This window comes from Mauremys mutica, chromosome 10 (genome assembly GCF_020497125.1).
Source record: "Mauremys mutica isolate MM-2020 ecotype Southern chromosome 10, ASM2049712v1, whole genome shotgun sequence".
NCBI classification, from domain to species: domain Eukaryota; kingdom Metazoa; phylum Chordata; order Testudines; family Geoemydidae; genus Mauremys; species Mauremys mutica.
Window position 1 is genome coordinate 61379686 of NC_059081.1, and position 22934 is coordinate 61402619.

The following is a 22934-nucleotide window of genomic DNA, read 5'->3' on the forward strand; positions in this document are numbered from 1 at the left end:
CCTCCTGTAGGTCCTCCATGCCACTGAGTGTTCTATTTCTTCTTGTGTCCTCATTAATTGGATACCACTGGTAGAGATGGCTGTGTAAGGGAATCCATCTCCTTTGGCAAGTGCAAACTATGAGCCACAGCTGCAGCCCTGTATCTGGGCTACTATGACAGAGCAGTCAGGGATCCCCCTCCCCTGCTATAAGGGAATCGTTAGGTGGTATAAAGCTGGCATAGTCAGCTCTATTACTCTACTCCTCCCCCCATCACAGAGGATGTCAGGGCCGAGTGGGAATTCATAGCACTCTGGCTGATCCTCAGCTGGTGTAGCAGTCCCCAGAGGCTGCTCTAGATGCAAGGGGATGTTGGAGGATATTTTGGCCCTTGCTGTTTACAAGAGTGGCAGAATGAAAAGGTAAGTTTGAGCACCTTTCTCCTCCACCCTCAGCTAGGCTGAGGATTTAGCCCAATATCAGTAGTAGTTAGATCAGCTGGTTCAATGGAAAATACTGTCATTTATTTATATTTAAATAATACAAATAAAGCCCAGGCAAGAAGCTGCACATGCCCTAACAATTAGATTTATAATCTCAAATCATCAACACGCAGCAGAAAAATGTACAAACAATGACTGAGTTCAGCCAAGCAGTGCAGAAAATCTGCACTTTTAGCACACCAGGAACATACCGCCAGCTTTTTCCCACCCTCACCTCCAAATCCTTATCAAATAATTTGATTTTACACCATGCATGGAAGGGCATCAAGGTCAGGCTATTTTGGACCGTATTTTTGTTAAAACAGGATTCTGTACCACCAATTTGCTCTGTTCTCTGAGATGATCATTATCATCTTCTGGGGGTGAAGTATCCGTATGGTGCATGGGGATTCAGCCATATGAAACCTGCGAGTGCAAACCTTGAAGTCCTCACTCAGGTCTTTCTTGGGACAAGTCTCAGACTTCAGCGTGAGCTGACCTGAGGCAAACCTAAGTAAAAACAGAGTTAAGGCTTCAGTCCTTTGTATGTATTGGGACATGGGCAGCCAAATAGCTATGCACCATATGAAAATGTATTTCCTTATGTCGCAATCTGGGGCCATCAAGCATAGTGTCCTAGGCAAATCGGACTATGTATTATACTGTTGCTACTGCCAAGGCTACTAAGTTCCCATCCAGATCTTATCCCCCCCCCGGTTCTGTCTCTCTTTATGGGGATATAACTGTACCTGCTTCTCACTGGTCCCTATTACCCTGCCATTTGTTCCATTTCTTCTTGTATTATCACAAGCCAACTAGTATTTTACTTTTTTTAACGTCTGTTCATTTGTAGATAAAGTGCTTGTTAGCATCTAGATAATTCCCTTCATTTGACATATGTATTCTTTGACGTCTGTGTTAAGCATGATTTGGGGATTCTGTGACCAAAGTCTATATGAAGAATTAGGAATGTTTATTACCATGATCACTACTTTAAAGGTCTCTTGAGTGGGTGGCTGAGGTCTCGCCAAAGAAAAACTTTCTATTCATCTTGATTCGAGTCAGATAGCCCCCTTTATCTTGATGCCTTATAATCCCATCAAGACTTCTAAAAAACAGAACTCTTCTAGGCAGAAAAGAAAGCTGTCCATTGAGACTGCCTCTCTTTGTTAAACTCCATGTTTCAATCTGCGTAAATGTTGCTGCATTATTTATGGAGCTCTGTTTCAGCATATGACCTCCTTCACTTTATCTTCATCCAACAATGCATTAATTTCCCCCAAATCGAGTTCTTTTTCTAGTCCTTAAAGCCATGAACAGTCTCTGGTTGTCTTTAGAAGTTTTATTTTTTGGGGCTAGATTCTCAGCTGGTGTCAGTTGGTGTAGCACCCTTAACTTCACCTGTAAGTGATCTAGTTTAGGTACATTATTTTTGGAATTATGTCTGCTCTCATAATTTATGCAAATCCATGTCTCTGTACTCTGTTCACTAGGTCTTCTGTGTAGTCTTTCGGAACATTGATGGCAGGTTGAGGGATCTGTAATTCCACTGTCTGAAGGGATACTGAATCACTTCCATTTCTTATTCATTAAAGTACATTTGTAACTTCAGAGTAATTGATTCCTCATTTGTGTCAACTGGAAATATACAGCTGCATTTGATGGAAATAACCTATCATATAATAAAATATCACATAACAAGAATGGGCTGACGAGCAAAATTAGCAATAGTCAGCACTGGTGAATAGCCAAGTCAGAAAAAGGACAGTTACCTGTTCCATAACTGGCATTCTTGGAGATGTGTTGCTCATGTCTATTCCAGCACTGGTGCACGTGGTGAGCACGCACTCCTACTGTGGCAGTTTTTCCCTCAGCAGTACCCGTAGGGGGAGTGCTGCTGCGACTCCTGGAGTGGCGCCTCGATAGCACGCTATAAGGGGAGCCGCGCGCTCCCCGCACCCTCAGTTCCTTCTTGCCGGACCAGTTCCGACAGAGGGGAAGGCGAGCGGGATGTGGAATAGATATGAGCAACATCTCGAAGAACGCCAGTTATAGAACAGGTAACTGTCCTTTCTTCTTTGAGTGCTTGCTCATGTGTATTCCACAGTAGGTGATTACAAGCTGTGACTGATGGAGGTGGGTAGGAGTTCACAGATTCCCTGGCTGAAGCACAGCTCTACCAAAATCAGCATCATCCCTGGCATGGGAGACGATTGCATAGTGCGACATGAACGTGTGTACTGAGGACCAGGTAGAGGCTCTACAGATGTCCTGGATAGGGACATGGGCCACAAAGGCAGCCGACAAGGCCTGAGCCCTTATGATAGGTGGTGCGGGAACCCCTGCTAGGTTGTAGCATGTGTGGATGCACGATGTAATCCACCGGGAAAGCCTCTGGGTGGAGATCGGTTGGCCCCTCATGCGCTCGTCTGAAGCAACAAAGAGTTGTGAAGACCTGCGGAATGGCTTAGTCCGATCCAGTTAAAAAGTCAGTGCTCTGCGCACATCAAGCGTATGGAGGCGACGTTCCTCATTAGAGGCATGAGGTTTGGGGCAGAGGATAAGCAGGAAGATGTCCTGGCCCATGTGAAAAGCGGAGACCACCTTAGGGAGGAATGCTGGGTGTGGGCAGATCTGAACCTTGTCCTTGTGTAAGGGGAATCGCAGGTCAGGGCCCTGAGCTCTGAGACCTGCTGGGCTGACATGATGGCCACGAGGAAGGCCACCTTCCATGCAAGGTAAGACTATGAGCATGTGGCCAGAGGTTCGAACGGGGGGCCCCCGTGAGGTGGGGTAACATGTGGCCAGGGGTTCTAGCATAAGGAAAGGACGGGTCTAGCCCTTTGAGGAAAATGCCCGGTCATGGCATTGTTGACGCCTGGCAGGCGGAAAGCCTTCGGGGAGATGTCATGGGCTATACAGAACTCCCAGAGGCTGAGGGCTTCCCAGACATTGCGGCGGTGTTGTCTGTGAGGATTCTGACCACCTTGCTGCGCAGCTGTGAGCTGAACACCACACAGGCTAAGCGTATCGCCCTGAGCTCCCTGATGAGGAGCAGTGCTGGCCACCGGAAGGTGCCGGGAGATTGCTGCGCACTGAAGATTAAGTGTCCGGTGCCGATTCTGCTCGGCGCACTGGGGTTTGGGCCAGTGCTGACTCCATGAGAAGGGCCCAAAGTCTAATGTCTGTGTGTGTGTCTCTCTCTCTCTCTCCTCTCTTTCTTTTTAGTTCAGGGTTTAAAGGACCTGCAGATCTTACAGCGCTCGCTGATTGTGAGCTTCACCCAAGCAGCGAAGACAGTCGGCATGCGAGTCACTTCTAGGCATCAAACGCCTGCAAAACTTGCACGATTTAAACCCTGGGGCATGCCCCGGCCTGAATACTGACTAATTAAGTTAGTTGAATAAAATTTCAGCTTAGTAACACAGGTACTACTAACAACTAAACGAGTTCTGGGACGAGCTGCAGCAAAGCTGGAGCAAGTAGTTCCGATGCGCCGTCACTGGTGGCAAGAAGGAACTGAGGGTGGGGGGAGCGCATGGTTCCCCTTATAGCATGCTATAGAGGCACCACTCCAGGGGTCTCAGCTGCTTTCCCCCTACGGGTACTGCTGAGGGAAAAACTTCTGGCATCGGTGCAGGGGGCGAGCACGCACACTTACTGTGGAATACACATGAGCAAGCACTCAAAGAAGAACTTTAGTTCATCATCCTCTCATTTAACAAAGTATCTGCTTCTAATCCAATGAATCATTGTCACATTCTGGGGTGCAGCCCAGACCAGCAAGGGGGTTGTGTCACTGCCTTCCTTGTAACCATGGGTGCCTCACAATGCATCTCTGTTGTAGCTCCCACTCTGGACTGCTCACAGCCAGCCTACCAACATGCAGGTTGCACCCTGAGTATGTGTGTGCTAGGCAATCCTGGTTCAGCCACTCTGATCCCACCAGCCTGTCTACAGCTCCACTCTCGCTTCCACCAGCCTCGGTTACTACTTGCAGAGTGACCCTAACATGCTCCCAGGTGCAGATTTCCCCCCCAAAATGGGTGTTCTGCACTGTCCAGCCCTTTCCTGGAATGTTCAGATATTAAGGTTCATTGCTCCTGTAAAGAGTTGATATTCAACAGTTTACTTCAACTGGACTTACCAAACAGTTCAGTTTAAATAAAGTACTGGATTACTTTTAGACTAAAAATAAAGCAAGTTAGGATTTTAGGTGAATGCAAGTATAAGAGAGAAAGTTAGAAATGGTTACCTGTAAATATCAGTGAAAAAACACATCTAAAAGTCAAACTTCTTCTAGCAAGTTTTGGCTCAATGCTTTGTTTGAGATGGCTTTTCTTATCCACAGTCTTCCAGCAAGATGGAGGTTGACAGTTTCCTTGGTCAGGATCTCTCCCAGAGGCCTGAAGGTGCTGGTGCCTTAGTTTTCTTAGAAGAAAGAGAGAGAACTTGGGGTTCTCTGCCCCTTTCTTTGGTGGATTCTTCTGAGGGTTACCCTTCAAAGCAGGGTAGGCAAACGTTTTGGCCTGAGGGCCACATCTGGGTATGGAAATTTTATGGTGGGCCATGAATGCTCATGAAATTGGGGTTGGGGTGCAGGGAGGAGGTCAGGGCTCTGGCTGGGGGTGCAGGCTCTGGGATGGGGCCAGAAATGAGGAATTGAGGGTGTGGGAGGGAGCTCCAGGCTGGGGCAGGAGGTTGCCAGCTGGAAGTGCAGGCTCTGAGGTGGGGTGAGGAATTTGGGGTACAGGAAGGTACTCCAGGCTGGGCCCAAGTGGTTCAGAGGGTGGGAGGGGGATCAGGGCTGGGCCAGGGGGTTGGAGCACAGAGGTGGGGATGAGGGCTCTGGCTGGGAGTGCAGGCTCTGGGGTGGGGCTGGGGATCAGGGGTTTGGGATGCAGAAGTGTGCTCTGGGCTGGGCTCAAGGGGTTTGGAGGGCAGGAGGGGGATCAGGGCTGGGGCAGGGGGTTGGGGCACAGGAGGGGTTCAGGGAAGCAGCAGTATGACCCCGCTCCAGCTCCTATGTAGAGACATGGACAGGTAGCTCTGCACACTGCCCCATCCCCAGGGGCCACCTTGCAGCTCCCACTAGCTGCAGCTCCCACTAGCTGCAGTTCCCAGCCAGTGGGAGCTGCGGGGGCAGCGCTTGAGGCAGGGGCAGTGCACAGAGTCCCCTGGCTGCCCCTAAACATAGGAGCCAGAGCGGGGACATGCCACTGCTTCCAGGAGCTGCGGCACATGTGTGTGGAGCGCCCCCCGTTCGCTGGCTGGAGTGTGGGAACAGGGCAAGCCCCAGCTCCTGCTCCCTAGCAGGAGCTCAAGGACCAGATTAAGTCAGCTGCTGGATTGGATGTGGCCCACGGGCCGCAGTTTGCCCACCCCTGCTTCAAAGTAAAGTTTATTCAACCAGTAAAGAAGGCAACATGGAGTCTGGTGATGGAGGCTCCATGTTCTTTTTTTCCTCTCTTTGTCTTTGATGAAATCCAACTTGTTCTGTTTCTAGTCATCTCTTCCCTCTGCTATCTCGAGGACCCTATTTACTACTTATATGTACATTGAGGGGTAAACATACATGCCTTTATTTAGGATATGCCTGTTTAACAACTTTTGCTTAGGCAGGGCTGTCTGGTTGTGAACATATTTTAATATCATATAGAGTGAATTTGTAACTTCACATATAATACTCTCATACATTTCACCATATTATTGACCAGCAAGTTATTTATTATTTTCAAATGAAATCTCACAAGGCATATTTCATACAAAGATTACAATAGTGTGTAGAGTGTGAACACAGGGATGCTTTTGGTCACAGTTACCCACAAAACTACCACCACAATTATTAGTCCAAACATGACTGCCTTGCCTGCTCACCATTGTCTCAATCTTCAGCACTGCTATTCCAGAACAACACTATGATGGGCGTGACTCTTCTGTTACCTCAATTCATGTCAATATAACTCCATTGAAAACAGGCGAGTTACACTGGTGTAAAACAGATGTAACCATAGAGAATCAGGCCTATGGTCAGGATATTAAAGAACAGCATATAGTGCAAGTGGCTTTTCTTCTAAGTGTGAGCTCAATCCTTTCCTTCCAGATCTCTCGTCTATGTACCAGAAGGAGAGGAAGTGGAATGTGGCACATCTTAGATGAATCAGTAGTGAATATATCATTCCTTTTTTGTCCACTATCTTACTCCCCTCCAAATCCCAAATTGGCCCCCAAAGCATCCAAGGCTGAAAGCTTGCACTGCTGAGTCAATAGAAGCTTTGCCATTGGCTACAATGGGCACAGGATCTGGTGGTCAGCTAGCAACAACCTAAATAACCATCTGAACCCTTATAAGAATTCCAATATCTCTCAATAGCATATTACCTTCCATATATAAACACCATCCTTAAATATTTTCAATGCTGTGTTGGAAATGTTTTCATAATTTGTTTTCAGCTGACTCTGTGACTACCCTGTGCTAGCAACAAAAGAAAAACAAAAATTTCTTTTCTGATATTGTAAGTCCTTCAAGTAATATTAAGCTCTTTAACAGTTCCATATATATGGGGCTTCTAAAGCAATAGAATGCCTCTAATTGTTCACAGTTCTTCCTTCTCACCAATTTAGTTGCTAATTTAGTAAAATGCAAATGCCTGACTATCAGATATTGGAGACAATGGACAACTTGGAGAAGACAACTAAAGATTTACTCCTTCTATTCAGTGCTTCTTGAACTACGATACAATGTCAGACAACTTATCAATGAGACGGGTTAGCTAAAGCCATCTCCATGTGTGCATGGGGGGAAAAAAATCCTCTTGTTTCCTGAAACACAAGCAATTATCAGGTACTATAGTAATGGGAAGATAGTATGGGCCAGATCATTAGCTGTGTATGTTAGCATAGCCTCACTGAAGTCAACAGAACTATATTGATATGCATTGGCCAAGATCTGGCCCTATATTTTCTTCAGGTTAGGAATAGGCTAGGAATACATGGTACGAATATAAGGGAGAATTTCTCCTCTAACACTACAGAAGACTCTGATAAAGACCCCCGAGACAGAACTCGATTATGTTAGATTATTACAGTTCAATATCTGACCAACTTTAGAGATGACACATGGCTGTAATTACCTGGGCGATAGTGTGATGAAGTAGTAAGGCTAATACTGGCATCCTATTACTTCCTAGCTGGCAAAGTCACGTGGTTGATTAGGTCAGAGAAGGACCTGCAAACATGCTCAGCTGTGGAGACCAACTCCTGCTTTATAGCAGACTGCTGAGCTAGAAAGAAAAGAGATTATTTCACAGCACCTGAATGCAGCAAAATCCCTGTACAACTCTTTAAAAGACTCCAATTCAAGGTAGCTCTGTAGAAACAAAAGTTTTATCTGCTGGCTTTCCTTATTACATTATCATCAATGAAAGTGAGGCATCCTGAGAGCTGAACAAAGCTTTGCTGTAATGAGACCATTGATTATAAGGGAATTGTATGTGAGTGGGAGGCTGGCTGTGGGGGTCAAACAACTACACAGTCATAGAAATTGGAGACAGAAAAGCCCACCATGCAAGTTTGTTCCGTATTGACTGCTGAGAGTGACTTCCTCTACAGTACTATGTCTTCTCCAGTTTTAAATGACTCAAGCAGTGAGGGTTAAATGCTGAGCTCACATGAGTGCAAATCTGGAGTAATTCTAGAGTAATTACAAACTGAGAGAGGAAGGCTAGTGTTGTGGTGACAGCACTGCAGTGGCAATTAGGAGATCTGGGTTCAATGCTTGACTCTACCACATGTCTAATATGTTTATGAACAGAGTTGTCAGATTATATCTCTACTCATGTTGAGTTACTCTTTGCTCTGTGACTTATGGATTATGGAGACTGCTCTTTGGGTCCATTCCTAAGCACCTTATATATAACAGCAGCATTGGTAGCACTGACTATTATTAAGGTTACCCAAGAGTTCCCATTATAAGACCCCATTTTCATTTTCTTATAACCTTGCTAAACTTTAACCCTTTGGGCTGACATTTTCTGTGTTGCACATCTTCCCCAGGCTGAACTTGTCTGGACAATTTCAGCCAAAATGGCCCAGCCATTTCTCAGAACAAGGACAGGGGAAAAATTGTTTTGATCATGTTAAAAAATTCTTGTTACCTTTTCTTTGAAATACTCTAATACACCCATGTTTAGAACCAGGGAGTAGAAATTCATCAGGAAGTGACCTTTGTGGCAGGAATGTGCCTCCTTCCATCCCTAGGAAAATCTGCCCAAATTTAACCATCCTATAAGGCTTTGAAGAATCGCAGTTTGCACATGCTCAGTAGAGATGTGTTAGCACTTAAAAGCTAAAATCTCCAAAGAATCTATCCTCACTGAGCATGCTCCATCTCCTCACAGCTTCTACATGGGACAGGACTGCACATGTGCTATCCCCACATAGCAACTCTGAGCATGCTCCTCCTCCATAAGGCTACAAGGGCAAAGACAAACTTTCCCTGTAGTGGCTGCTCTGGTCCAGGGCAGAGCTGGCACTAGAACTTGAGAGCAATGAGCTTGTCTCTCCTGTCCACTCAGTGATCCCCTACTCGCAGGCAGCAGCACAGAGGAGAAAGCTGTCTCATTTGAATACAGTGGTAACAAAAACTGGACGATGGAGGAGGGAAGAGTAGATTGGAACAAGGTGTCTGGTGAAACTGGAAGTGGAGCAGAGGGAAAAGAAACTGTGCCTGGAACCTGCGGTGAGGAGCAGAATTGGGACTGGCTAGGCAAAGAGGTGGAACTGGAAGCCAGGGAGGAGGATGGAGGCTAAAACTGGTTGGTCAAGGAAACTGGGATCTGGCGGGTGGGAGGCAAGGGTCCTGTGGAAAAAATAGTATATGATCATGTATTTAAAGACTGACTCATAATGCAAATGCATAAAAGGGCTGAATTAAGGGTTCAGAAGCAACCTTAATTCTGGCATTTTCCAACTGTTGCAATCTCAGTAATGTTATTTTCACATGTTTTTTTGTGTGTAATATATATTTATAGGGCCAGATGTAATGGACACAGAGTGCCTTGGGCCTTGCATGATAAGGCTTAATAGAATGTTATTAGTTTCAGATTTTAAGCTGTTTTAATTTTTTTTTAAATCTTCCCAGCTCATTTTTACAGCATTATTTTATCTTTTCTCATGTCCGACTCCCCTCCCGCCTTGAAAATCCATCCAGCATAACACAGGTGACCTAGGAATCTAGCCACTTCCTGTCAGTGAGAGACAAAAAACGGTTGCCTACCTTTCATAACTGTTGTTCTTCAAGATGTGTTGCTCATGTCCATTCCAAGTAGGTGTGTGCGTGCGCATACATGATTGTTGGAAGGTTCTTCCCCTAGTAGTACCCTTCAGGTCGGCTGTGGAGACCCCTGGAATGGTGCCCTTATGGCAGTGAATATAAGTCCCTGCCGACCCACTGCCTCTTCAGTTCCTTCTTGTCGGATACTCTGACAGAGGGGAGGTGGGTGGGTCTCGGCATGGACATGAATCACACATCTCAAAGAACAACAGTTACAAAAGGTAGGTAACCACTTTTTCTTCTTCAAGTGATTGCTCACGTCAATTCCAAGTAGGTGACTCCCAAGCAGTCCCCGGGAGGAGGGGTCAGAGTTCACTGAGCTGCCAACTGTAGCACGGCTCTACCAAACGCAGCATTGTCTCTTGCCTGCTGAGTGATGGCATAGTGTGACGTAAAGATGTGAATAGACGACCACGTCGCCGCTCAGCAGATGTCATGAATGGGGACCTGTGCTGCAGATGAAGCCTGTGCTCTTGTGTAGTGCGTTGTCAACGCTGGGGCCGGAATCTTTGCTAGGTCACAGCATGTTCTTGATGCAGGCCGTGATCCAAGAAGAGATTCTCTGAGATGAAATAAGGAGACCTTTCATTCTTTCTGCAATAGCAATGAAGAGCTGCATCAACTTCCTAAACGGCTTTGTTCACTTGATGTAAAAGGCTAATGCCTGTCTGACATGCAGGAAATGGAGCTGCATTCCCTGTCATTGGCATGCGGCTTAGGATAGAACACTGGCAGAAAGATGTCCTGATTTGTGTGAAATTGCGAACCTACCTTCAGGAGGAAACATGGGTGCGGTCACAATTGTACCTTGGACTTATAAATCATGGTATAAGGGGGCTCGGACATCAAAGCCTTGAGCTCAGACACCCTTCTGGCTGATGTTATAGCCACTAGAAATGCCACTTTCCAAGACAGGTGGAACAGCGAGCTCGTTGCTAGGGGCTCAAAGAGAGGGCCCATGAGACTTGAGAGCACCAGATTAAGCTCCTATGGAGGGATTGGTTGTTTTACTTGAGGGTACAGTTTGTCCAGCCCCTTGAGGAAATAGCCAACCACAGAGTTAGCAAACACTGAGCATCCTGTTGAGCCAGGATATAAAGCTGAAATCGCCACCAGGTGCACCTTTATCGACGAAACTGCCAGCCCCTGTTGCTTCAGGTGAAACAAGTAGCCCAGGATAAAGGGAATCGAGGACTGCAATAGAGGAGTACCTTTCTGGAGGGACCAAATGGAAAATCTCTTCTACTTTGCTGGATAAGTGGCACGAGTCCTGCTGCCAAGGAGAAACCTCCCCAACCAAGTCTGAGCAGGTAAGTTCTAGTGGATTCAGCCATGGAGTTTCTATGCTATGAGATGGAGAGATTCTGGGTTAGGCTGCTGGAAGTGGCCATGGTCCTGTGGTGATCAAGTCCAGAACCAAGGGCAAAGTAATGGGCGTATCCACTGACAAGTCCAGCAACATGGTGAACCAGTGCTGACGTGGCCACGCTGGTGCTATTAAAATCAACGATGCTTTCTCTCCCTGGACATTGAGGAGGACCTTGTGGATGAGTGGGAAAGGCAGGAATGCGTACAGCAGGTGCCCATTTCAGGACAGGAAGAGGGCATCCCCGAGCAAGCCCAGGCTGTAATTCAGGAAGGAGCAGAACTGTTGACACTTCCTGTTGCATCGTGTCACAAACAAGTCTGTCTGGGGAAATCCCCACTTTCGGAAGATGTTGATGGCGACATCCGGGAGCAGGGACCACTCGTGGCTGTGAAACGACCTCCTGAGGCGATTGGCCAGTTCATTCTGCAAACAGGGAAGGTACAAGGCCTCCAGTTGTATCGAGTGGGTGATGCAGAAGACCCACAGCTTGAGGACTTCCTGGCACGGGGAGAGGAGCGAGCACCACCTTGTCTGTTTATATAAAACATTGCCGTGGTATTGTCTGTCAGTACGGATACATATCTTCCCTGTAAATGGGTTTGAAATGTCTGGCAAATGAGGCGAACCGCCCACAGCTCCCTGACATTGATGTGCAGCAAAAGTTCCACCTGGGACCAAGAGGCCTTGTGTCTTGAGTTCACTCAGGTGCACCCCCCATTCCATCGCTGATGCATCTGTGACTAGAGACAGCAACGGCTGAAGTATGTGCGGGAGTGCTCTTCTCCATATTGCTTGTGGGTTAGCCACCATCAGATGGATTCGAGAACCTGAGGAGTAAGAGTGACCAGTCTGTCTATGCGATCTCTGTTTGGCCTGTAAATTTGGGCTAACCACGTCTGAAGTGGGCGTAGCTACAACCTGGCATGCAGTACCACATACACGTACAGGCAGCCATATGCTGAAGCAACTTCAGACAAGTTTGCGCCACTGTAGTGGGGAATCTCTTGAGATCCTCTATGACGGCGCTTATGGCGAGGACATGAGCTTCTAGGAGAAAAGTCTTGGCCTGGGTGGAGTCCAGGAGGGCCCTGATGAACTCTATCCTCTGCATAGGGGTTATAGTTGACTTTTTTTTTTCTCTACATTTAGAATGAGACCAAGCCTGAGGAATGTCATATGCACCAGGCTCATATGGTCCTCCACTTGGGCCCAAGATTGACCCTTGATCAGCCAGTCATCCAGATATGGGAACACTTGCACCTGCTGCTTTCACAGGAAGGCCGCCACAACCACCATGCACTTTGTGAACACCTGAGGAGCCGCCGAGAGGCTGAAGGGGAGGACCGCGAACTGATAGTGGGTGTTGTTGACAATGAATCAAAGGAAACGTCTGTGGGATGGGACCACGGACACATGGAAGTATGCGTCCTTCAGGTCGTGGAGGGGCAAACCAGTCTCCCGCATCCAGAGAGGGAATGATGGAAGCCAAGGAGACCATGCAGAACTTCAGCTTCTTCATGAATCCGTTGAGGTTTTGCAGATCTAGAATACGCCAGAGCCAGGGCTGGCTCCAGCTTTTTTGCTGCCCCAAGCGGCAAAGCCAAAAAAAAAATTAAAAAATAAAGCCGCGATAGGTGGCAGCTCTACCACGCTGCTTCATTCTTTGGTGGCAATTCGGCAGCGGCTCCTTCCCTCCGAGAGGGAGTGAGGGACCTGCCGCCAAATTGCCACCGAAGACCCGGATGTGCCGCCCATTTCCATTGGTCGCCCCAAGCACCTGCTTCCTTTGCTGGTGTCTGGAGCCAGCCCTGGCCAGAGTCCACCCTTGGCCTTGGGGATTAGGAAATAACAGGAATAGAATCCCCTGCCCCTGAACTCTATAGGTACCTCTTCTACTGTCCCGAGTTGTAGGAGCATTTGCACCTTCTGCACTAGAAGTTGCTCATGAGAAGGGACCCTGAAGAGGGACGGGGAAGGTGGGTGGGAAGGTACAGAATTGGAGAGAATATCCCAATTCTACAGTGGTCAAGATCCAGTGAGCTGATGTTTTTTGAGCCCAAGCATGGTAGAAATAAGATAGTTCACAAAAGAAGAAGGATCCGAGATATGGACTGATGCGTCACCGTGGGTGCACCTTCAAAAGTTTTTCTTGGGAGGTAATGACTGTCTCGCTGAGCCTTGGCCCTGGGTAGAGGAGGACTGCAGAGGCCTTTTCCTATTACTCCTACCCTGTCTCCTGTTTATAGTCTTGCCTCAGCTGAGAGGGGTAGAAGTGAGGCGGGGGCTGAGACTTAAAATGCTTTCTTTGCAGGGCTGGCGTATGAAGCCCCAAGGACTTTAGGATCCATAATCTCCAGGATTCTAGAGTGACCTTAGAGTCCGTCTGCTCAGCGAAGAGACCCGCACCATCGAAGGACAGGTCTTGTATAGTCTGTTGGACCTCTGGGGAGGGCCGAGACTTGTAGCCACGAGCTAGCCACGTGACAATGGCTGTAGACATTGTACGGGTGGCCGAGTCCACTGAGTCTAATGCAGCCTGCAAGGAAGTCCTTGCAATGGTCTTGCCTTCCTTCAGGGCAGCCCCAAAATCAGAGCAGGAGACAGATGGAAGTACCTCCTTAAACTTGGACAGGGAGTTCCAAGAGTTCCAAGAGTTAAAACTGTAGTAGCTAAGAACTGCCTGTTGATTGACAATTTGAAGCTGGAGCCCTCAGGTGGAATAGACCTTATGGCCAAAGAGGTCCAGCTTCTTTGCCTCTTTCGACTTTAGAGTGGGGCCTGGTGACCCTGCCTTTCCTTGGCCTTGGCCACATCCACTACCAGCATGCCCAGCTAGGGGTGGGTGAAAAGGTATTTGTACCCCTTAGGGTACCATCATGCTCCACTGCTTGGACTATTGGTGAGTTCTTTTGGCTCTTCTCAGCTTCTTATGTGGCACCGGTGAGTGAGATCAGTGCCGAGAAATCACCAAACTTGTCTTCGGTGCCGGAGAGTGGCAGTGCCGTGGGTCTCTGGGCCCCAAATCCTTCGCCAGCACCACAGCCTCCCTTACTGAGGCTGGTGTGCTCAGCATCAAAGTGCTGGGCTTGGATCTTGACGTGGTCTGAGCCAGCTGGGGATGGAGAGCTGACTCCATAAGGAGGAGCTTAAGTCCAAAATCTCTCTCCTTCAGTCCTTGGGTGGAAACTCCTGCAGATCTTGCATTTGTTGGTCTGGTGGGCTTCCCCCAAGCACTTTATGCAGGAGTCGTGAGGGTCTCCCCTGGGTATAGGCTTCTGGCAAGTTTTGAAGCCTTGAGACCAAAGCATGCCCTGGTACCTGGAGGGGAGTAGGAAAACTCCTAGTAGGAAAAAGTGTGTGTGTGTGTGTGGGGGGGGGTAATCCCCAACAGAAACTTATCTACGAACTAAATTAAAATACTAGAAAACCTATACTATGTAGAACTATATACAATACAAGAATAACTATTCGCTAGGAGAAGAGCTTGTCCAAGGCAAGAGAACAAAGTAGCTTCAAAGACTGTCACTGGCGGTAAGAAGGAACTGAAGAGGCGGCAGGTCAGCAGGGACCTATATTCACCACCATAAGGGTGCCACTCCAGGGGGCTCCACAGCCAAGGCCGGCTCCAGCTTTTCTGCCACCACAAGTGGTGCCCACCCCCCAAAGACAAGGAGCGGCACTTTGGTGGCAGCTCAATCGCGCCGCTTCTTCGGCAGCAATTCGGTGACGGGTCCTCCCTCTCTTCCTGTTCGGCGGCAACTCAAAGAGGAAGAGAGGGAATGCGGGACCTGCTGCCGAATTCCTGCCAAAAACCCGGACGTGCTGCCCCAATACCGGATGGAGTGCCACCCCTTTGAATTGGCCACCCCAAGCACCAGCTTCCTACGCTGGTGCCTGGAGCCGGCCCTGTCCACAGCCGACCCGACGGGTACCACTATGGGAAAAAACTTTCAACAACTGTGCACGCAGCGTGCACACACCTACTTGGAACTGACATGAGCAATCACTCGAAGAACTACAGGTTCCTCAGAATGCCATATCACTCCCTCCTTAGTAATTTACAGTGCCAGAAAGCACATTTAACACAAATATCCTGAGACCTATTGCCTCCCATGCATTTCAGATTTCCATGTAAAAGCTTTCTGCTAATGTCAAGGGATGCAGTGAGGTTTAGTTACTGCACGTCTAGAAATAAAAAAATGTATGTAACACAAGTTATCTAGTTAATAATATACTGTCTCACCAAATTAGATTCAAATTGATGAAAAACAGCAGGTGCCTTCATTACATACTCCAGGCCTTCTGTGAAGAGGGGATATGAAGAACACCTCCCCTGTGTTTAAAGAATGGATGTGAACTCTGTGGGCATTCTTTTTAGAGTAATTTTGAACCAGCGAAAGAAATTCAAATGAGACCTCAAATTCATAGAGAAGGCAAGAAAATGAGCACCCTTTTGTTGGCAACATAACCTGCTGAACCTCTACAGCATTTCCAAAGGTGAAATATAACTACACAGAAAGACTGAACAATATTTGAGTACAGGCTTGAGTAGTATTTAATGAGCATCTCACATGTTGCAACCTTTATATTCTGGGTAATTCCTAGAGTTGCTTAGGATGCAGATAAGTGCAGCACCCAAAGTGTAAATATAAAGGCACCTCATGCTGGACTCAATGGACTAAATTCTCTGTTGGTGTCAAAGGGTGACACTTTACTAAGTCAGTGATGCTTCACCCATTTACACCAGAATAGAGAGTTTGGTCCATCAGGTCTAATTCTACACTCACTCATGTACATATGTCCGGAGTAGCTCCAATGAAGTCTATAGAACTACGCTGGAGTAAACTGGATGTAGGTCAGATGACAATCAGGCCCAATATCTGTGACTTTAGAACTCTTACCTGGTTGCAGTTGGAGAGATAAAGCATCCGTCAGCTTCAGCACTAGCTGCTGCAGTTCCTTCTCTTCATTCACCTCCTTCTCATTAAATGGCACTTCTGCTGCCGTAGGACTAGAAGCTGTGGTCATAATTCCCTGGGGAAGGTTCCTGGACCTTTCAGGTTGTGATATCCCCTCCAGATCTGTCTGAGGAATTCCCTTCTCTTTTGATTTTTCATGCTGTCTCATTAGGGGGTTGCCATTCTGCAGGAATATCGACCCTGAAGTGGTACCTGATGATCTCAGGTTCATTGCAACTGGATCAGATTGAGTCTGTAGTAGCTGCCTGTTTTCTGCAGCTGAGGAGGGATCCAGGGATTTCCACTCAGTATAGCTAGTGGGGATGGGTTTTGCCAGAGCTGAGTCTGATCCATTGTGAAGCTTTCTTTCCTCCCAGGGGTCTTTGCTTTTTGACATCATATTTTGACACAATACAAATGAAGGATGGTTTGGTGGTTGTAACATTACCTGAAATGAACACAACACAGGAAACCTGTTGCTTATAAAGCTTGATACAAAGCCAATGGAAGCCTGTTAAAGAGGTAGGATTGTTTTGTGGTTAAAGAACTGAAATGAGACTCAAGAGATCTGGTTTCAGTTCCCTCCCATCCCTACCACAGAAACCCTATATGACCTTGGGCAAATCAGTGAATCTTCATGACTCAGTTTCCCCACCTGTAAAAAGGGGATAGTAATGCTTCCCTTGTCAGTCTTGTCTAATTAGTTTGTAGCTTTTCAGGACAGGGACTTTCTCTTCATAAGCTTGTACAGCACTTAGCACAATGGAGTCCTGATTGTGGCTGGGGACTTTCGACACTACTGCAATATAACAACTAATCAATAGGAGTTATTCCATTGACTTCAGTGGACTTTGGATCAGGCCCATAAAAACTTTGGTGTCTATCCAGAAACACCTTGTCTCAGCCTTTTTCTTCTTTTAGTTATCCCCTGATGATTTTAACAGGGCCGCCCAGGGGGCGGCGGCAAGTGGGTCCTTCCGCCCCGGGACCCACCGCCGAAGTGCCGGGTCTTTGGCAGCAATTCGGCGGTGGTGGGCCCCCGCCGCCGAAGACCCAGGCCCCCTGAATCCTCTAGGTGGCCCTGGATTTTAAGTGTATTGGGTCTAATTATATTGTACACAGGTTTCATTCCACAATTTTCAGTGTCTCAATTTATTGTAATTTCAGTCTCAAGATATTATACTTTATTGCACCAGTAAAAATGGGACGTCATAGTAGCTCAAGATTTAATTTGCTGGAAAATTATTCTAAAATAATTTAACTAAGAAAAAAATACACACACACACACACACATGCAAGGTGTGCATGCATATTTCAGTATATATATGTGTCTGTGTACGTATGACTCATGCAAACAAATTGCATATATATCCAGTTGTAAGATGCCATGTATTTGCATAGCATATGGACTAATATTTTAGAGTGAGAACATCATTTAAACTTTAGAAACCAAAGGTTACTTTAAATGAATCAGAATTAAAATATTTCAAAAGAAAAAGGCAAAATAAGATATTGATCCACAGCAAGGAAAGACTTTCCTTTAATTATCAGACTAGATCTCTAATTCTTATCACCTGACAAGATAAGATTGTTCTTTAGACTGCACTGTTTAGTGATGTGTCCAGTCTTGATTAAGATGCATTGAGCAATTCTCTTTGGAGACTTTTTTATGGTTGGAATTTCTCTAAGGGTGTTTTCACTCTCACACATTATTATTCATTATAATTCTTATGTATTTATTTGTATTGTGGTAGTGCCTATGAGCTCTATTGTGGATCAGAGCCCCATTGTGCTAGGTGCTGTATAAACAGAACAAAAAGAGTCCCGGCTTACTGTCTGTCTGTCTGTCTGTCTGTCTGTCTGTGTATCTATCTATGCACAAGAGACAACAGGGGGAACACAAAGACAGTGCTGGTGCACAGTGCTCAAAGCATGCCAATAGCCAAATTGTTGTCAAGATTCTTGGCACATTGTTCTCTGTACCTTTATTTCCTGCCTCATTTGCTGCAGCTCCGCCTGCCCACATTCATGGTTTGCTCTCAGGACTTGGAGCTTTGCTTCTAGTCTGCAGCTTTTGTCTTCCTGGGACTTGTGGAGGAGCAGCACTTCATCTTTCCATTTGTTTAACTGCTTTCTCAGGTACCTGCCAGGCAATAGAGAGTGACAGGGGAAGTTACTGGACTAAATTACCTTCCATGCACACTCCTTAATGGAGAGCATGAGAGAGAACAAATATTGCAGCTGGGCTGGTGCAAAGGGGTCATAGCACAGGTATAAGAACCTTCCCACCAGGGTGCAGGGGGCCAGTACTCCAGGAGCTGAACTGCCTCCACAGCAGCCTATGCACAGGGGCATTCCAGGAAGCCCAGGACATGGGCAGGATGGAGAAGGTGTGGCCAGGATGGTCCTGGGCTCTGGTGATTCAACATTCCTGGAATGGCCCATGGGACTGTCACAACAGAGACAAGAGACAGGGCAGTGCACAAGGCTGCCCTCCCCTGTGCCTGGGGTCGAGCCAGCTCCTGCCAGCTCTCAAAGTGGGGAAGTGCAAGCTGTCTGTCCTGGCCTCAGGACAGGAATGAATCTATCCCATTGTTCCCTCATGATGATCCTTCTTGTTAAGGACCTTCTGTATGGCCTCCACTGATTGCACAGAAAGTTTCGACAGAAGCCACTGTCCTTGGAAAGATGAGTTTATTGCAATCAAAAGTGCTACCTACACACATACTAGAGCAGGATAATTAGAGACGATGCACCTAATATCTACTCAGGGCAGACAATACATAAATACCACCCATTTCTCTAAACTAGAGGCAAACTCCTACGGAGAAGTGCTGCCCACAGGATAGCAGTACAGCTTTGTCTTGCCCACTGCTGAGGCGGAGAGAGAGAGAGAGAGAAAAGCTGGTTAACACTGGCGAAATAAGACAGCTGCTGTATATTGCTCAATTGAAATAGTTCTCCCCACTCTTCTATTACATCCAAGAGCTCTAGTTTATTAACTTTCTGTTGGATAATGTGTTGGTTCACATAAGCAAGATGTAACAGTGTTATAAATCTGTCCTTTACTAAATGGTTTCTTCCAGCTCTATTTTTAAAAGAAGAAATACATCAGTCAGTACGCACTCAGAAAAACCCCCACTAGGGGTAAAGACAGAACTCATTTGCTCACTTTTCTCATGCGAGTAGCCCCACTGACCCCTTCAATGAAATTATACATATCAGCTGAGCAAGACTTGGCCAGAAGGTTTGTAAAAAGCCTGGATATGCAAAGTTAACATTAGTATTTAGATCTGGGTTTAGAAAGGATTTTCCTATCCTGTGAGAGGTTTTTTTTTTTTCTTTTTTCCAGATTTTTGAAATTTTTTCCCACCCTGAGATGGGACAAAAAGTCAATCTCAAATTTTTTTGTGAACCAATGAGCTGAAAACTTTTTTGTTTTGGATCAGTTGAAACATCTCATTTTGATACCTACCTTTTAAATTTTTTTTAAAACTTATTTTAGTACAAATTAAAATTTCTAAGCAAAAAGTCATTTTGAATCAGAAAATGAACAGATCAACATTTCCTGATGAAAAATGTTTCATTGGAAAATTCTTGACCAGCTCTACTAGTCCTTTTAATAGTCCTTATATTTCAGCATTTAATGGCCCTGTCCTGTGCGGTTCTGAGAATCTTTAGCTATTTCTGTGCCCATTTCTGTCAGCAAACTTACACCTGAGTAACTTAACCTGTGCAAGTATTTCCACTGACTAGGAGTGAAGGGGACTATTCCCGTGTGCAAAGTTACTCATCTTCCTGTTTACAGGATCAGGTCTTGAGCAGGGTTGCCAATTTTGGTTGGCTGTATTCTTGGAGGTTTCATCACATGACATAATCTTTAAAGATTTATCTTTAATTCCTGGAGACTCTAGGACAATCCTGGAGGATTGGCAACCCTAGTCTTGAGTCAGGACAGAGTACATTTCCGAAGGAGTAGGCTTCACACGCACCATCTCAGCTACCATTGGGTATGTCTACATTGCAGTGTAAGCCTGTGCTTGAGCTTGGGCTCAAGCCTAACCCCTTTTGCATCTACACTGCAATTGCTCTAACCCAGGACTCAGTCCCAAGACCCTGCAGGGTCCAAACACAAGTCAAGCTGGAACCAAGGGTTTCACCCCTATTACTTTGCAGTGCAGATGCAGTCCACTTGATACATGTCCCAGTAGTCTGCCAGCAGGAGCGGCGCCAGGGTTTTTGGCGCCCTAGGCAGGGGTCCTTCCGCGCTCCCGGTCGTGGGCGGCAATTCTGCGGTGGTGGGGGGGTCCTTCCACGCTCCCGGTCTTCGGGGCACTTCGGCAGTGGGTCCCGGAGCGAGTGAAGGACCCGCCGCAGAATTGCCGCCGAAGACCAGGAGCACAGAAGGACCCCCCGCTGCCGAATTGCTGCCAAGGGTGGCAAAATGCTGCCCCCCCAAATCCCGGCACTTCCTAAATGGAAGTGGCGGCCCTGTCTGCCAGAAGTATCCTACAATTCCATGGGACAACTTCCTTAGTCCTCTCTATCCCAACAATCTCCAATCCACTCTATTGAAAACAGAAGCCAACCCCCACTTTGGCAAATGGCAGCAGCTCACGTCAGCATTAACCCATTCTCTTCTGATCACCGATCTGCAAGCACACTATAGAGAGCCTCTGGGCTTGCAATGGAGAGCAAAACAATCAAGCCTCTTGCAAAGTGAGCTGCTTCATGGCCATAGCCATGGAGCACAGCCAAATTTTGGTGAATCTCTGACGCAAGGCAAGTAAAACACCAGGAATGATTACGCATACCAGCAAATAGATAAAAAGCTGGCAGCTCTACAGATTTGCTGGACAAGTGGTCCTATTAAGAGGCTAAAGAGTGAATACAGGAAGACCAGGAACAAGAACCGCACTTCAGGCAACTTGCTAATGACATGCCCATTTTAAGATGACTTTGACCGGGTTCTGGGCACTGCACCCAGCACAGAGCCAACCGTGCTTCATGATGACCTGGTCTGTCATGATGTTGCCCTTTAAAAAAGGGAAGAAGGAGAATCTGGGGAACTACAGACTGGTCAGCCTCACCTCGGTCCCCAGAAAAATCATGGATTCCATATTGAAGTACATGGAGGAGAGGAAGGTGATCAGGAACAGTCAACATGGATTCACCAAGGGCAAGTCATGCCTGACCAACCTGATTGCTTTCTATGATGAGATAACTGGTTCTGTGAATATGGGGAAAGTGGTGGATGTGATATACCTTGACTTTAGGGAAGCTTTTGATACGGTCTCCCACAGTATTCTTGCCAGCAAGTTAAAAAAGTATGGATTGGATGAGTGGACTATAAGGTGGATAGAAAGTTGGCTAGATCATCGGGCTCAATGGTTAGCAATCAAGGGCTCGATGTCTAGTTGGTAGCCGGTATCAAGCAGAGTGCCCCAGGGGTTGGTCCTGGGGCAGGTTTTGTTCAACATCTTCATTAATGATGTGGATGAAGGAATGGATTGCACCCTCAGCAAGTTCACAGATGACACTAAGCTGTGGGGAGAGGTAGATAAGCTGGAGGTTAGGGATAGGGTCCAAAGTGACCTAGACAAATTGGAGGATTGGGCCAAAAGAAATCTGATGAGGTTCAACAATGACAAGTGCAGAGTCTCGCTCTTAGGGCGAAAGAATCCCATGCACTCCTACAGGCTGGGGACTGACTGACTAAGCAGCAGTTCTGCAGAAAAGGATCTGGTGATTACAGTAAATGAGAAGCTTTATATGAGTCAGCAGTGTGCCCTTGTTGCCAAGAAGGCTAACGGCATATTGGGCTGCATTAGTAGGAGCATTGGCAGCAGATCGAGGGAAGTGGCACTGGCGAGGCCACATCTGGAGTACTGCATCCAGTTTTGGGCCCCCCACTACAGAAAGGATGTAGACAAATTGGAGAGTCCAGCGGAGGGCAACAGAAATGATTAGGGGGCTGGAGCACATGACTTATGAGAGAACTCGTCTTATTTAGTCTTCAGAAAAGAAGAGTGGGGGGGATTTGATAGCAGCCTTCAACTACCTGAAGGGTGGTTCCAAAAAGGATGGATCTAGACTGTTCTCAGTGGTGGCAGATGACAGAACAAGGAGCGATGGTCTCAAGTTCCAGTGGCGGAGGTCTAGGTTGGATATTAGGAAAAATGATTTCGCTAGGAGAGTGGTGAAGCACTGGAATGGGTTACGTAGGGAGGTGGTGGAATTTCCAGCCTTAGAGGTTTTTAAAGCCCAGCTTGACAAAGCCCTGGCTGGGATGATTTAGTTGGGAATTGGTCCTGCTTTGAGCAGGGGGTCGGACTAGATGACCTCCTGAGGTCCCTTCCAACTCTGATATTCTATGATTCTGCGTTGGCCCCTGAATCCACCATGAGGACTGAAGGCAGTCAGCATCAGGCTCCAAGTAAGGAGCATGAAGTGACTCTCTTAATGAAACCAGTTCCAGAGCAGGCTGTGGATCAGGATCAAGAGCGAGTTCTTGGTCCCTACTTGGAAGAGCTGTTTGATCCCCCTGCCCGAGGAACAGCCCACTGCCAAGTGTGCAGCAAACACGGTGGAGTCCGAAGTGGCCCCAGTGCCCGGTAAGTGTATGATTCAAATTTACAGTTTATTATTACTGTAATGGGAGCGATTTCTGCTCTAAGAAGCAATGTAAAAATAAGTCCCAGCTATCAGCATATGACCAATAATGGTGGATTGTAGCAAAGCACCATGTTGTTCGCCTTCCCTTCCCCCACCTGTTTAGTTCAAAATGGCAACTTGAAATTTCAAAGATTCA

At 46.8% G+C, this 22934-nt stretch overlaps 1 protein-coding gene across 6 annotated transcripts in view; it reads right to left on the minus strand.

Moving 5' to 3' along the window:
* Positions 1-658: 658 nt before the first annotated feature.
* The window catches only part of DYTN (dystrotelin), a 64064-nt gene continuing 41788 nt past the window's right edge, over positions 659-22934 (minus strand). For 3 of the 6 annotated variants that reach the window (XM_045032579.1, XM_045032575.1, XM_045032580.1), the window contains 3 exons: positions 18107-18266; positions 16067-16571; positions 6090-7745 (listed from right to left, as the gene is read on the minus strand). In XM_045032579.1, coding sequence (XP_044888514.1) covers positions 7642-7745; positions 16067-16571; positions 18107-18266 — 769 coding nt within the window. In that variant the 3' untranslated portion in view covers positions 6090-7641. Of the gene's footprint in view, positions 973-6089; positions 7746-16066; positions 16572-18106; positions 18267-22934 lie in introns of those variants that run through there. The other 3 variants (XM_045032577.1, XM_045032578.1, XM_045032576.1) reach the window with 3 other exon arrangements.